Below are 16,684 nucleotides of genomic sequence, written 5' to 3' on the forward strand. Positions count from 1 at the left end.
TGTAACTAGGAGAACCAGTTCTCCTTAATTATTAAAGAACCATACTTTTCTACCTTTTTTTCCTACCCATTGAACCAAGATACTTAATTGGGGTCAGCTAGGACTTTTATCCCATGTTTCATAGCTTTGGAAGTACGATTGTCACTGTTTGCTCTTAGGCAGCTGGGCAGGGAGTGTCAAGAGTTGAAGGACGGTGGGATAGAAGTAGTAAAGGGTTAAAATGGAGTCCAGGCCCCTCTCTGAAACCAGATGGCGATGTAAGGAAGCACACAGGCAGCTGTCACTAGAGGCTGGTTGGATTGGCTGTCGGATCCTGGGATGACGCCAGCCCCATCCACGGCTGTCGTGCTCCTACAGTTCTTACTGGACAGGCTTCACAATTTCTGGTCTTTCTGGATGAATACCACATGCATGACTGTGTTCAGTGGAACACACTCTTTTCTCCAGAACTTTACCATATGATTAGAGCATTTAGTGATGCCATCTATAGTAATGGCTCAAGCCTAGATATCATATCTTAAGCCATATGTTTCTCTGGTCCCTGCTCAAGTGGTTTTAAAACCTCTTTAAAACATCTCACTACTTAGTCATTGCTCATGAAATTAGCAAAATCTTTTGAACACGTACCATGTGCAGGGGCCTGTATTGGATTCTGGGGATATATGGTGAGCATAAAAACAGATAAGGACTTACCCTCAGAGTTTAGATTGTTGGAGACAGACTTAAATACATAGAACAAATGTGAAATTGCAACTGTGACAAGGGCTAGGAGGGAGAGAGATACATAGGGCTGTGAGAACCTGGTAATAGAAATGGCCCTTGTCATGAGATCTGATGGATACACAAACTTCATAGGGCGGAGAAGTAGAGGAGAAGCATTTTATAGAAGGAGCATCCTGTGGAAACAACTCAGGATGAGAATGAGCATGGCAGGTATGGGAGGTTGAAAGGCCAGTGTGGCCAATGTGCAGACTGAGGAAGAGGATGGTAGGAAACCAGGTTGGACAGGTAGGTAGGGGCCAGGCTGCACAGGCCCATATCAAGTCATTGTCTTCATCCTGCCAATAATGCAAAGCAGACTGTGTGCTGAAAGTAACACTGCTGCTTTTGGGTGGAGAATGGATCAGAAAAATGGACGGATGTGGGTAGACCAGCTGCAAAGCGTGTGGTCCAAATGGGTGGTGGTAGCTTGAATTAGGTGATGCTGGTGGAGATAAGAGAGGAACATGAATTCTAGAAACATTTTTAACAGGTAATATTGATGGAATTTGGTGATAGATTGGATATTGAGGGTGATGGAGAAGGAGGTGTAAAGGGGGACTCTTAGGTTGACCTCTAGATTACATGCTCTTGAAGGGAAGCACAGAATTGTCCAGGCAGTATACAGCAGTATTAATTGTGGTTGGAGTGTCATGAATCAGAAGATTCCCATTGAACCCTGGAGGGTTTGTCGGGGTGATAGAGGCTTCGGCCTTAGCAGACCCAGTGGAGTAAGTTACAAGAGGTAACTCAGCTGGGGTTGAAGAAGCCCCAGAGTTCTTTCCCATGCAGCCAGCCATTACTCCTGTGGGGCACATGTTTTTTGGTGTTTGTTTTTTCCCTTCAGCTTCCTTCTGCCTCTCTACAGCACTCTCTCAGGTTTTCCTTGGGAACTCTGTATGAATCTTGATTTAACTTGGTTTCAGGTGGGTCTGGCAGATACATTCACTGATTATTTTGTCCTGGTTTTCCTTCATTCCATGTAAGGGGCGGCATGTCCTATAAGGACACAGACTGGGCCAGCTACTGGGTTTGACTTCCACCTCCACATGTACTAGTTGGGTGTCTTCATCTACAAAATGGAGATAATAGTGGCTATAATAACACCACTTCAAGGGCTTGCTATGAGGATTACATGAGTTAATAAGTATAAAACCCTTTAACAATGCCTGATGCATACAACCCAAGAAATATTTGTCATTATTCACCTCTCAGGGCTGGTCTTTGAAGTATCCACTTTGGCATTTACAGATTGGACATTTATGATTTCTCTCTCTTTTTTAATGTTTATTATTTATTTATTTTTTTAAAAAAAAATTTTTTTTTTTTCAACGTTTATTTATTTTTGGGACAGAGAGAGACAGAGCATGAACGGGGGAGGGTCAGAGAGAGAGGGAGACACAGAATCGGAAACAGGCTCCAGGCTCTGAGCCATCAGCCCAGAGCCTGACGCGGGGCTCGAACTCACAGACCGAGAGATCGTGACCTGGCTGAAGTCGGACGCTTAACCGACTGTGCCACCCAGGTGCCCCTATTATTTATTTTTGAGAGAGTGAGAGAGAGAGAGAGAGAGAGAGAGAGAGAGAATATGACTGGGGGAGGGGCAGAGAGAGGGAGACACAGAATCCAAAGCAGGCTCCAGGCTCTGAACTGTCAGCACAGAGCCCGACGTGAGGCTTGAACCCACAAACAGCAAGATTATGACCTAAGCTGAAGTTGGATGCTCAACTGAGCCACCCTGATGCCCCTATGATTTCTACAGTCCACAAGTGACCCCTGAGTCATGATGTGTAGTAATTTGTAATGTTGAGAGGGAAGAAATTGTAGTTACTTACCCAGTTCTAAAGATCAAGTTGGACAGCCTTTAATCACTCATCTAATAAATTCTCCCATGAAGACAACACCTTATACACACTCAGGGTGCAGCATGAGCAGGAGTAGGATGTACATGTGGGAATTTCATCCTGTCCTATAACCAACCCACTTTAAGATCCATATACAGACATGGGTGCTCCTTGTACCCTTGTTGATAACTGCTTCTCCTCTCTTCCATTCCACTGTGTTCATTCTCCCAGAATCAACAAGCAACGGATGTTATTACTCTTTTCTCTTTCTCAAAAACATTGAGATAGAATCTCCATATTTGTCAGTCTTTTTCTGTGGAGTTCAGAAAACTATTGTAAAATACAGGAGTGAAGGAACTATAGGATGTAGCCAATGAGAATCCATTCTGTCTTTCCTGATGCCTCCCTACTACCCAAAGAGATAGGTTCCTAAATTAAAAGAAAAATTCAATTTTTTGAAAGGAGGTTTTTTTTTTAAACGATTATTATTTTTTTAGTAATTTGCACACTGAACCTGGGGTTTGAACCCACAATCCCAAGATCAAAAATCACATGCTTTTTGGACTCTGCCAGCCAGGCACCCTGGGACGGTTTTGTTTTTGTTTTTGTTTGTTTTGTTTTTTTCTGATTCTCTTTGTATACCCTGATTTTTTGGAGTCCTCTAGGCTGTTTCTCCTCTGAAGACTGGTGTGTGTGTGTGTTTTGATTTGGGAATGGGTATTTGATGGTAGCGATTGTGGTACTTATTTTTTCCTGAATTATTTGTAAGAATTGGATAGTGTATATTTATAATTATTTTGAAGTATGAACCAAAGAAGGATTAGATATTAGTGATGTTTGTCTACAGTGTGCCTCCTTAAATTCCACTGCTCAAGTGTTTCTATAGGTTTTTATTCTCAAGTTCAGCAGTTTAGTCTACTTTCAATAGAATCAGCAGTTGAGAAGGTTTTACTTTTTGTACAGTATGCCTGAGCAGTCCATTCCTTGGATGTGGTATTCTTTTAAGGAAGCCATTAGTTTTCTCTCTTGGTCTTGTAATGGGTTCAAAGTACTTCATATTGCAGAAGATAAGACACAAAATGACCAGACCTAAGTCATTATGGGCTTTTATTTTTTATTTTATTTATTTATTTTTGAGAGAGAGAGAAAGTGTGAGGACAGGCAGAGAGAGAGAGAGAGAGAGAGAGAGAGAGAGAGAGAGAGAGAATCCCAAGCAGATTCTACACTGTCAGCAGAGCCCAGTGGGGCTCGAACCCATAAACCGAGAGATCATGACCTGAGCCTAAGTCAGACACTTAATCAGCCGAGCCATCCAGGTGCCCCCGTCATTGTGGGCTTTTAGAAAACAAATCCTATTAATAGAAAAATGCCATTTCTTTTTCCTTTGCTTCACATATTCCTGTATCCTCGCTGTCTTACAGAATTAGGACCAACTTGGGTGTTGCTAATTGCAGGAGTTTCTGATCCATAAAAAAAAGAATTGAGAGGCCTCCTGAGTAGATTCAGTGTAGTTTAATGTAGGAAGAAGGACTGAGAGAGAAGTAGAAATTATTCTTACCTGTGACAGAATCTTGAATAATTGCCCCTCTCATGTAGGATATTTGAATTCTTTGTTTATTCCTTAAAGGAAAGGACGAGAGAACGAAAGAAAAGGAAATCAAGAAGCACAGATACTGCTATGTCCAACAATTACAGCTCTCATTTACTGAACATGTGTGCCAGGTGTTGGTACACATTTTTCTTCAGGCCTCATATTAGGTAGTATTGTTTCCCTTTACATTGGAACAAACCAAAACTCAGGTTAAATGTCATGCCCAAGGTCACGTCTATAGGTAGCAGAGCAGGGTTTGAACTGTGGCCACATCTGTATCCTTATTGTAGTGCAGGCACCGAGAGAAGTTTGGAGAAACAAGGGGGAAAACAAAAATTATTCGTACAATGCTGTATTAATAATACAGCTTTCTGCTGTAAAAAAAGGTACATTTCATTCCCACCTAATATGTGGGTGCAAATACATTTTCCCCTTCAGATTTTCTATTTTAGTGGAGAAAACAAGTGTATTAAATGTCCATTTTAGAGCATGGAGTGACTTTGAGGAAATAAAATGTCTGTGTTTTGTCTTTTTAGCATTTTGGTGCCAAATGCGATTGAGAGAAATTGTGTTTTGGAACCTTTAGGGATGTTGGCTCTTGGAATTTGCCCTTCTGGCTGGATGAAATTAAGCTGAGAATAACAACTTCAGTTTTTGACTCCAGGCCCTCGCAAACAGTGAAGGGTTGATGTGAAGCATTTTGGTATATATAAGCATTCCGGCCTGATGAGAGCTTGGTTGTGGGATCGCCCTCCACACGCCCCTGTTCTTTTCAAGATCAGCGATTTTCTGGCAGGACCCATTTTCTGCCTTTCCTGAGGTGCCCTGGGTCGATCACACATTTGAGAAGATGGGCACCTTAAATATGAACTTGGTAAGAAACTAGAGAATTTACTTTTTGAGAATTAATGGAATGAAAACAAGCAGGCTGCTTTTCAGCCTCTCAGCAGATTCTCAGGAGTGTTAGCTGACTTTAGCTTTCACATGCTTTTGTCCTGTATGTCCTGTATGGTGAAGTGCAGTTCTCTTAAGGGAGTTTTTCTAATTTGTCCTAATCAGTTTTGTAATAGACTAGTTTCCTACTGGAGGCAGTGGATATTACAGCTGTTCTCCCTTTTGTAGGAGGAAAATGGAGACCATGTTTGTTAGAAGCAGTACTCAGCAGTGAAGAATGTAGGCTCTGGAGCTTGTTGGGGGTTGGGCTGTATCCTTGCTTAGTGACTTACTTCCTATAAAAGGAAATTTCCTGAACCTCTTTAAGCCACAGTTTCATCTTTAAATGGAGGTAATACTAGTGCTCATACCTCTGTATGAGGATTAATGAGATACTAATGAAGAGCACTTACCTGGCACATAATAGAAGCTTAATAAATGTTGGTTATTACCGTTATAGTCAATGTGTGCAGTTGACATAAAATGATTAGCACTTCCATTTCCCCAGGCATTTGATGGGGAGGAGGTGGGTTCACCCCAGGAAGTTGGGGGAGCAGAGAACAGTTGTTTAGGGAAAGTGAGTTTTCGGCAGGACAGAATCCTAAAAGGTGTCTCTGATTGTTTTGTTTATGGAATGTAAAGAAAGAATTCGACCATTTCAGGAATTGATGTAGGTAGTTTTAAGTAGTGTAAATTCTTTATCATCGGAAGATGCTACTTTTGGAGACAAAACAATAGGGTAGCCCTCTCCAAGCTGGCTGCAGTGTTTGAACTGAATTCCAGGCACTAGTCAAGATGATCACTAGTTTTCTAACAGGTGATTGAATTTAATGAATCGTTTTGCTCTGTCCTCAGAGAAAGATGATAGACCTGTCAAAAATAATAGTGCTTTCATTTAGTTCTGTGCCAATAACAGACGATGAAAACTCCATGAGAATTTCTAAATTACCAAAACACTCGTAGCATTTACATATGCAATATAGTCCCTCTTGCACAACATAGAGCAATGCATCAGAATCATCTGAGGAGCTTTTTGCACAACCAAAGGCCCAGTTGCATCCCCTGCACTCTGATTTTTTACACTCATGGTGAGGCCTGAGCACCTAAAGAGGTAACAAGATCCACAGGTGATGGAACACTCCCCACATCTAAGAAGCACTGCCTCAGAAGGACTTGATTTATTAGCATCTTCTGGGATGTAAACTGTGGGCATCTCTAAAATACATCACACTCAGCGTGGTGTATTTTCTGAAACAGCTCTTTCTCTGAAACAGCTGTGACTTTCTTCTTCAGCCTTAAGATAGGCTGTCTTGCTTCTTCCTGCCTCGGCTGTTCCCCAAGTTTCTTGTAATGCTTATTTCAACCTGAATTAACAATTTTAGAAAACTCCTACCACCCAGAGCCTTATGCCAAAAAACAAAACAAATTCCAGTTTTCTTTGTTGACAAAGTTGGTTGTGTCTTATAGAATTTTCCACAGCCAAGATTTGACTTGTTGCATCCCCATGGTGTCATTTAACATGTTTCTCCTGTCCCAGTGTTTCTTATAAATTGACATAGAAAGTCAGGCTGATTGAAGTTAGATATTTTGGCAAGAATACTTAATAGATGGCGTGGTAGATTGCTTTAGGAGACTCACCAGGCCTCTCTTGTTGTTATGTTAACAGCCACTTATGACTGTTGCTTTGTTCCATTAATTCATTAAGGATTGCTAATTATGTTTGAATACCCAATAAACAGTGAACCCAACATGAAGGCATTTGGAGATATTTTCATTGAGAAACAGTGACATAAAACCTGGCTTTGATTCCTTATCAGAAGTGATTATATCCCATGGCAGTGCCTTGTGGTTTTAGGTTATTTATTTTATTATTTATTAATAAATAAATAATTGGAGCACCTGGGTGGCTCAGTCGGTTGAGCATCCGACTTCTGCTTAGGTCATGATCTCGTGGTCTGTGAGTTGAAGCCCCGTGTCGGGCTCTGTGCTGACAGCTCAGAGCCTGGAGTCTGCTTCAGACTCTGTGTCTCCCTCTCTCTCTGCCCATCCCCAGCTTGTGCTGTCTCAAAAATAAATGTTTAAGAAAAGTTTAAAGGGGCACCTGGGTGGCTCAGTCCGTTGAGCGTCCGACTTCAGCTCGGGTCATGATCTCACCTTTCATAGGTTCGAGTTCCGCATCTGGCTCTGTGCTGACAGTTCAGAGCCTGGAGCCTGCTTCTGATTCTGTGTCTTGCTCTCTCTCTGCCTCTCCCCCACTCATGCTCTGTCTCTCTCTGTCTCGAAAATAAAGATAAACATTAAAAAAAATCAAAAAGTTAAAAAAAATAATTTATTATTTATAGGTTATTATCAATCTATTTATTTTTTAAGTTTATTCATTTTGAGAGAGAGCATGAGCAGGGGAGGGGTGTGTGTGTGTGTGTGTGTGTGTGTGTGTGTGTGTAGACGGGGGCGAGTGGGGGGGTGGGTAGGGAGAGGAAAAGAGAGAGATAGAGACCCAAGCAGGCTCTGCAGGGTCAGTGCAGAGTCTGACAATGGGGCTCAAACTCACAAAACTGCGGGATCATGACAACTGAAATCAAGAGTCAGATGCTTAACCAACTGAGTCACCCAGGTGCCGTGGTTTTAGGTAATTTAGAATGTTCCCATCTGCCTTTACTGGGTCTTGGTATGCTACAGAGTAGATGGGTCGAGTACTGACTTGATACATTCATATTTTCCTGTTCTTCAAACCCTTTACATATATCTATTATCTCTCAAGAACACACAGTCATCTTTTGTTTTCGATCCTTGATTCTCACTGGAGGAAGAGAGGAGCCATGTTGTGAAATGTCTTCCATTCCCTCTCTGACTCTGTGTTTGAGCTGCCTTACTTTCTGTGTAACAGTTGTTCCTTTAGGTAGGGAGTGCTCATCCCTGCCCCTCCACTGGGGGCAACTAATAGTTGTCAATCCTAAATAGGTTAGTGCACTGGACTAATTTGCTGGAATTTTCTGTCTTTTTGTTAAAAATACATTTTTAAAAAGTAACTAGCTTGTCAAAAAATTCCTGAGGGTATGTGACATTTTAGTGTGTATTCTGAAAACATGGCTTTATGTTACTCATTTTGAGCCCTTAAACAAAGAAAAATATTACCCTTTGCTCTTCTCTTTTAGGAAATTCACACAAACGAGAAGGAAGTAACAGAGAAGGAAGTCACTCTTCACTTGTTGCCAGGTAACGGTCGTTTAGCATCAGACCTCATGTGCCACTCAAAGCCAGTGATAAATTATGTCATCCCTAGTATTGCTTTATATAAACTCCTTTGTTTTCATCCAGAAGGCATATAACAGGAATGAGTTGGACAAAAATATCAAGGTCTTTAGTTCAATCACTACATATTAGGTCTGAGTATTATAACATCTGCCAAGAATTTTTGTTTCCCCCTCCCCACAAGTTGATGAAAATCAAGCTGGCAAATTCACCTCCTTCACAAGCAAATGAAGCCTTTTTTGCGTCACTGTACTTGGACACATCTAGGATTCTGGTCTTTGGTCAGGAAAATTCTGGTCCTCTCCAGAGCCCTACATCCCACTTCCCCGTGCAGCTGCCCTAGACAAGCACGGCTGCCCAGGCTCCCCCGGCAGCGTTGGTGGGTGGCCTCACCTGTGGTCTTCTGCATCTGAGCATAAGTGCCAGGCAGGCTGTGGTTTACTAACCTTGGGACTGCCAGGGCTTTGCTCTGAGGTCATCACTGAGGAGTCTGGATTGGTTGGACATTTTTGAGATGGAAGAGAGTGACTCTATACTTTTCAGTCAAGCTTTAATCATTTCTGAATTCAGAAACGGAAACTACTTGGTGGTCTGTCCCCTTCCATATGTGGGGCTGTCCTGGGAACTGTGCATTAAGTTCTTCCATTTTCTTTTTTCTAATCCCAGTAGCCTTTTTTTTGTGAGTTTTTGTTTTTAGGTATATTTCCCCCCAAACAGTAGAGGCCTCATTCTGGTACTGTTTACCTTATTCCAGTTTATTGGGAGGATATGATTACACACAAGTTTCTGACTGATCCACCTTATTTGGTAAATATATTGGGGTCCTGAAACTTAAAAAAAAAAATGTCTAAGTTTCAAAGGTTTGTATGTTTTTTTGTTTATTTTTTTTACAATAATGGCCTAAACCTTAATCCATATACCACATTTTCCTTCCTTTTCTTGGGTTATAGATTCTGATACTAACTTTCATTTTTAGCTCAGTGCTACGTGCATTCGCCCATCCCCTGGAGTACCTCAGGTCTCTTCTAGATGCGCAGCCTCCATTTCTTAGACCAGACCATGAGCTTTTCCAGCTCCCACCTCCCACGATTCGAGACTTTATCTGCACACGCAAGCTGGTGGCTGTGGCACAGCATGTGCCTTGCTGACAGACTAGCATATCGCTGGGTGTTGTGTTAGCTGCTGTGTGCCCATGTCTCATCTCCAGTGCGCGGCCACTGACTGACACAGCCTGCCTGGTCTCGGGGTACACTCACACTTAAAAGCTGTTTCACACTAGGAGTTGAAAAAGCACAGGAAGCTTTGCTCATATATTTTCCACCTTGAACCAGCTGAGGCGCTTTTTCTGGGACTGTTTTAAACCATAACGAGGCCCCAGCTTCATTGTTTTCTTCAAGCTCTGTGGTCTCAGTAGAGGCCGACCTAGTGACTGAGCCATCTTTTTGTATTTCCTTAGGAATTAACCCCTTGGGAGGTGGAAAAATATACCATAATATGTTTCCCTTGATTGTCTGAGTGTCTGAAAGCCTTCTTTATTTTCATGTTGCAAGTTAGACCAAGTGAATTTTGAGCCAAAAAGTAAATTTAAAGTCATTGAGGAGAATATCCAGAGGGAGATTCTGAGGGTCTGAGATGGTTGTCTGTTGAAGGGGAAGAAAATGCCTTTTCTTTTTTGTTCTAAAATATTTGCACTTGATTTTTTATTTCTTCCATATCCTTCTCCTTTTCCTGCTCTCACCCACATGTCCAGCCCTCATGAACTTCTCTTCCATGGAGCAGAGAATGCTTACCTATCCCTAAATCCTAATCTTTCTGACTATAAAGAGAAGAACTCTCTATCTGCAGGAAATACAGCTTCTCATGCAGGCGGGGTGCGTGCAGATAGAGCAGGAAAGGCGACACACTGAGAGGAAATACTCTCAACTAAGAAAGAGAGGAAACAATTTTTTTCCCACAAACCTCTGACCTCCCTTTTCCTCCCATCCTTCTCTGTGGAGCCAGAATGAATGTGATCAAGCTGCACCTCTGTGTCTGAGGAAGCCACCTGCGAGCCCTTTGGCCAGGGAGGCACCCGCCATCTTTCAGTGATTGCAGAGTGAGAGATGGCCCACTCTCACCGCAAAGTGGGCTTGAGCTCTACGTTCCAGAGCCTTTCTGATTTCATTCATTTAGGGTCATTTTCATTCATTCATTTTCATTCATTTCTATACCACACCTACCTGCTTTGGGCCCAAGTAATAGGAACACTGAGGTCTGCACTTGCAAGTGTAGCTGAGATCATTTCCACCTATTGGACACTTTCCTGGTTCACAGTGAAAAGGTAGAGAAATCCCCTGTGTGAAGGTATATCAGCCATTTTGCGTTCACTTATGAGTGGTCCCTGCTCTGCTTCATCTCCACACCTAAGGTTTGCCGCTCCCGCTGTGCTGGAAAGCGTAGAGTTCTGAAGGGCTGTAGTGTAGTGTGTGTTTGTCTTTCCCGGGAATGGAGCTGGGGAGGCTTTTACTGTTTGCATACTGTATGTTCCCTGAGGACTCTGAGGAGGGCTTGTTTGGTTTCGATCAGGTGAACAGCTGCTTTGTGAAGCCAGCACGGTGCTGAAGTATGTCCAAGAAGATTCCTGTCAGCGTGGGATCTATGGGAAACTTGTCTGCACGGACTTCAAGATTGCTTTCTTGGGCGATGATGACTCTGCATTGGATAATGATGTATGTATGAGCTGCGTTTGGCTCAGTTTGTGGGGAGCAATAAAATTGTGGCCCCATTGTCTTTTTTCCCAGCTCCTCAATTCCCCACCATGCTCGCCACCCTCACAACGCACATGAAACACCAAGGACAGAGGTCCTCAACACCAGAATGCCGTCTGTCCTTTAGAACCTCTTTTCAGTTGTAGGGCCATTCTAAGTGCCCCAGGTCATGCTGGCTTGCATCTGACTTCATAGGTTGACACCATCAACTTTTTCTTACTTTCTTCTGTATTTCAGCACAGTATGTATCACTCATTGGAATCACTAATCTCCCCTAATACTAGTTCCCCATGTTTTCTCTGTACTAAGCTGTCCCTCAAATTCAAGAACTGAGTTCGATTATGAAACTGATGCTTGCAGCACTTGAATTCGGGTTTCCTTTGCCCTGAGTAGCAGTGCCCTTGTAAGACCTGGAGAATGGGCAGTGGAGTGAAGGAGAGGCCTGCCCACGCCACTCGGAGAGCGCTGTACGTTGATGCAAACCCAGCTGTCCCAGCCCACCCTGGCTGTCTTGGAGTGTGGGCTTCTGTGCTGCTGTCTGCTCTAGTGGCTTGGCTCCTTGTCCTGTGCAAATAAAGACAGCATTCACAGATACTTGAATCTCCCAGCGTTTGCTTCCTAAACCTGGCTTCCCGTAGCTCTGTCACTCACCTGTTTGCATTTGTGAGGACTCTAACCTCCCAGAGTGATTGTGTGTGGCACGGCCGGTAAGCCTGGGAGCAGCCCAGGAATGGCATGTTGTGCCTGGCTTTGAAAACAAGGTGCTTACCAGCTTTCCTTGCACACTTCGTCATCTCTTACTCGGGGAATGTGCCTCCATCTCCCTGTTTGTTTTTTAGAGTGTACACTCTATTTTTCCTCAGTTTTATTGAGATATAAATAATAACATTGCATTAGTTTAAGGAGTATAACAGAATGATTTGATAGATGTATATCAATATATGTATATATTGCACAATGATCACCAAAGTAGGTTTAGTTAACATCTGTCATTTCCTATAGTTACCAATTTGTTTTCCTTGTGATGAGAACTTTTAAAATTACTCTCTTAGAAACTTTCAAATATATAATACAGTATTATTAACTATAATCACCATGCTGTGCATTACATCCCACGATTTATCTCATAACTGGAAGTTAGTACCTTTGGACCACTCTCACCCATTCTTCTATCCCCTCTCTGGTTTTTTTAATGTGCAGTTGGAAATCGGTGATTTGCTCTGCCTTTAAATGTTTAATAGGGCACAGAAAAGAGTCACAGCTGTTTCCTTTTGAATCTTTTAGGAAACCCAATTTAAGAATAAGGTTATAGGAGAAAATGACATAACACTCCACTGTGTTGATCAGATTTATGGAGGTAAGTATCTTTTCCCCTGGGGTGTTGCCAGCCTTTGAAAGTATAGCTGATAATGACAATATTTTTATGGTCCTTTACAGTTTACTAAAATTTCTTTACATATTTATTTTGTTTAAATCAGTTCTATGGATGATAAAATTGAGATGTATAGTGGCTTGTTTGGGGTCACTTAGAGGGGGGAACTTGGACTTGAACTTGGAACCTATTCTGAGACTCCACAGTGCCATTAAGTGTTTGTTTATTTTGAGAGTGAGAGAGAACATGCATGCATGAGCCAGGAGGGGCAGAGAGAGAGGGAGAGAGAATCCTAAGCAGGTTCCACCCCCAGGGCGGAGCCTGACATGGGGCTTCATCTCACGATCGTGAGCTCACTACCTGAGCCGAAATCAGGAGTTGGATGCTTAACCGGCGGAGCCACCCAGGTGCCCAGACAGGGCCGCTATATGCTAGATCACACTTGTGGCTGTCCATGTTAGCTGTGTAGGTTTTACTGTATACTAATGTTTTACTAATCTGAGAAAGACTTGTACTCCATGTCTTTTCTGCTAAGGGTCAAGCTTCTCTGTGCTTCACTTCTCTATTTTTTCAGTCAGGGCTTTTTCAGAAATCATTCAGTAGCTGTTTAGATCCCAACACCAGTAGGTGCAGCCTGGTCCGAACTCCGGGACAGGGAGGGGCCCCTGGCCATAAACTCAGGAGTTGACTGTCCTGAAAGCATGTCCCTAGTGACTCCCTTTCATTTTTTGTAATGTTAGCTTTTGGAGTCCGTTTTGCCGATAGTGGCCAGTTCATTTTGGTCTCATGCAGAGGAACGAAGAGCCTTGCACATTCTCAGAGCCGGGCCCTTGCTCACAATTACTTAGAAGACAGCACCTTTCCTCTTACTTTTGAGAGGTCCTAATAGTCTTTCTTGTTTCCTTAGCATTGACTTTTTGCCTTCTAACATGATTTCCCTTCCTGATTTCATCGTTGATGTGTAGTGTTTGATGAGAAAAAAAAAACTCTCTTTGGACAACTGAAGAAATACCCCGAGAAACTCATTATCCACTGCAAAGACCTCCGAGTATTCCACTTCTGTCTGAGGTACACAAAAGAAGAGGAAGTCAAAAGGGTAACTAGTTGCATGTATTTTTAGGTTTTCTTTCCCATCAGGTTTTACCACTAACTCTTATTTTTGGCTTATATTGTATGATGGTGGAGGGGGGAACATGCCTGTCTGCAAAGTGAAATTGGTTATAATCCTATATGCTTTGATTAGAATTGAGAGAGAATTGGGGAAAACTTGTCTGTTATGTTGGCACCCATTTACCTTTAATTCTTCAGTTCGTAATGTTTTGATTCCTGGAAACTGAAGAGTGGGAGGTGGGAAACCAGGGTCAGGAGGCAACCTTCTTCTCCCACACCTGACAGTCTTTCCAATAAGTAGTAGCAGGGACCCCCAGCTCCTGGAATGGATGAGTTCGTACCTGGGAGGTAGTAGAAGTATGCGGGAGGGAGGAAGTGGTATAGGGTCGGATGGGCAAAGCTGAGTTGCCAAATGAGGCCTGTGATTTTGGACATTAAGGAAACTTAATCTGGTTGCTGCAGCAAATTGAAATATATAACTGTATGAACTGGTTACAGGGGTCACTGTAACTTCCAAGATTTGTCTTACTGAGGTATCAAAGGTCTCAAACTTGCCACTGTAATGGTAAATACGTCAGGGGAGACCTGGTGGGGGGTGCAGCTCACCTGTTGTTTCTGGTTACAGTTGAGTTGTGCACACTTACAAGTAAATCCTTGGTTTTCTTTTAGGGAGTGTGAGAGTTCAGTTAGAACAATAAGCATGACTCTGGTACCTATTCTGAGCAGGAAATGAGTGGTGCAGACAGGGAAAAGTCCCAGAGAAGCCAGAAACTTCATTTTGAATGATGATTTTAGTCATCTGTCCAAACATACTTTAGTTTGCAACTTCAAACAAAAAGCACAATGGATTGATTTCTTTTTCTGATCTTCTAGAAGAAGGTTGTAAAGGCCACAAGTGGATCAGAATAGCTAAATATCTTGGTTATTGTCTGATATTAGCCCTCTGTCTCTGATGTGTCAGATTTTTAGAATATCTGAATATGGCACTTAAGCTTCTGTAGCACCTTGATTTTGAGAAATTAGATGGTTTTTAAAAATTTCCCTAGAAATTCAAAGCTCTTAGAAAACCTGACAAAATTGTTAACATTCCATTTATTTGGCATTATTCCAAAAGATAAGATCATAGAGACCTCAACAAGAGTTTGTGTTTGTGTGCTGCCCAGAGGAGCCTATTAGCATGACTGAAAACCTAGACTCAGTGTTTATCTGCCAAAAGCATGACTATACCCATTGTTTGGTTCTTTTCTAGATTGTCAGTGGCATAATCCATCACACCCAGGCTCCCAAACTGCTTAAGCGATTGTTTCTGTTTTCCTATGCTGCTGCTGCACAAAACCATGCAGGTAAGTGTCTTCAGGGCTGTAATTTGCAGGCAGACCCTTTCAATTCCTACAGAAACTAGCAGGAGAAAACCCATCCATGAGCTTTTTCCTCTCTCCCAGCAACTGGTTGCCTCTTGCTTGGGTGATTCATTCAAGATTCTTATTAAAAAAAAGAAAAGAAAAGAAAAAAACTTTTTTCTTTTTTCCTGCGATCTTTGTTGCTTTAACTTCTCTTTTAGGTTTATTTGCTTTTTGTGAGGGATTATTGGCTTGATTATTTCTTACGAAAGATAAAATCAACGTATTATAACTGGGAATGTGAGACTATAGAGAAGCAAAATTCAGATAAGTTTAAAATAATCCTGTTTGTTCCTGGGTTCTTTTTTTTTTTCACTTTAATGTACTTGATCTCATTTCATAACACTCAAGAGAATGTTTTGCATTCTAGAAAGCCTTTAAACAACCAGAATGTGCTCTGTAGCAGGTATTTTGGGGGAAATGGAATAGTTGTACATAAGGGAGCACATCAGAAAACAAGTGTGCTTACAGAACTTAAAATCCCAAGTGTTTGCCCTTCAGTTCAGGGAACAGTCCTTTACTAAGAAACTTCAGTCATCTGAATTAGCTATCAATAATGCCCAGCACTGTTCAGTGTTTCCTCAGATGTCTGTCTGTACCTTCCCTCCATCTCTCTCCTTGGTCCGTGCACTCACTCTGCCCGTCACCTGTAAGGTCACATTGATGTCAAGTGACTCTGGGTGTTACATGCTTTTCGTCAGAGAAGTGGCATGCTGGAGTACAAAGTTAAACTGCTCATTTGGTCGGCATTTTTTGAATGCTTGCTGTGGGTCAGGACTGTGGGGATGGATGTGAATACAACTAAATCCCCATCCTCTGAGCATCAAGTCAAGCAGAGGCAGCGGAGAGCTGTGTCCTCTGGTGGAAGGGCCTGCCAGGGACACAGGGCACAGGGGGTGCCTGAGCAGATAGTGGAGGTATGGGAGTGTCTGGTGGTCGAGGAGGAGTATTTTAGGCAGAGGGATTAGCACGTGCAGAGATGTAGATATCTGAAAGAGCAGGTTGCCTTTTGGGAACTCTGGTGACCTAGTAGAAGAGCTGTGAATTTTGGGGTCTGTCCCACCTGAATTCAAATCCTTGCCCAGCTGCTCAGTAGCTGTGTGATCCTGGGGATGACACTAAACTCTTGGGGCATCTGTTTTCTCATTTTCAAAACAGCATTCATGCCTCTGATGAAGTGTCGTGAAGATTGTAAATTGTTAAATGTGTGGCATATAAGGTGCAGTAAGTTAAAGAGGGTTAATTGAAAGTGTAACTGCATATTATTTGGGGTGGATTATGTTTAGAGACTTGATTACACACTAACTTAAGATAATGCTCAGCTCTACTGTTAGACTGAACATAAAATTAGTTCCTTAATTTCATAAGTTCATCTTTGTGAATGACAGATCTTTTCACTGGAGCTGTACATATAAGTGCTGGGTAACTGGCTTATAATAGCTTGTTGCAATATGAGATATACAAAATATGACTTATTTGTTGGTTACTGTAATTTTTATAAACATTTATTGAGTTTGTATTTGAAAAATCATACTCTATTTTTAGGAATTCTGCTTTTTCCTTATACCCTGATTCTTGGTCCAGACTCTACATAGGACAGTTTCTTGGCTCGCCAAGACTAGGTTGATCTGTGTTCCAAAGCCCTTCGTTTGATTGACTCTGGCAGTTTCTTCACC

At 42.2% G+C, this 16,684-nt stretch overlaps 1 protein-coding gene across 4 annotated transcripts in view; it reads left to right on the forward strand.

Annotated features, from left to right (window-relative positions):
- The window catches only part of MTMR12 (myotubularin related protein 12), a 65,770-nt gene that overhangs the window by 16,661 nt on the left and 32,425 nt on the right, over window positions 1–16,684 (forward strand). For 2 of the 4 annotated variants that reach the window (XM_043600452.1, XM_043600434.1), the window contains exons 2-6: window positions 8,283–8,343; window positions 10,945–11,087; window positions 12,411–12,483; window positions 13,464–13,594; window positions 14,858–14,951. In XM_043600452.1, the coding sequence (XP_043456387.1) occupies window positions 8,283–8,343; window positions 10,945–11,087; window positions 12,411–12,483; window positions 13,464–13,594; window positions 14,858–14,951 (502 nt within the window). Of the gene's footprint in view, window positions 1–4,735; window positions 5,069–8,282; window positions 8,344–10,944; window positions 11,088–12,410; window positions 12,484–13,463; window positions 13,595–14,857; window positions 14,952–16,684 lie in introns of those variants that run through there. The other 2 variants (XM_043600462.1, XM_043600443.1) reach the window with 2 other exon arrangements.

The sequence above is a fragment of the Prionailurus bengalensis genome, chromosome A1, assembly GCF_016509475.1.
Source record: "Prionailurus bengalensis isolate Pbe53 chromosome A1, Fcat_Pben_1.1_paternal_pri, whole genome shotgun sequence".
In the NCBI taxonomy this organism is placed as follows: Eukaryota; Metazoa; Chordata; class Mammalia; order Carnivora; family Felidae; genus Prionailurus; species Prionailurus bengalensis.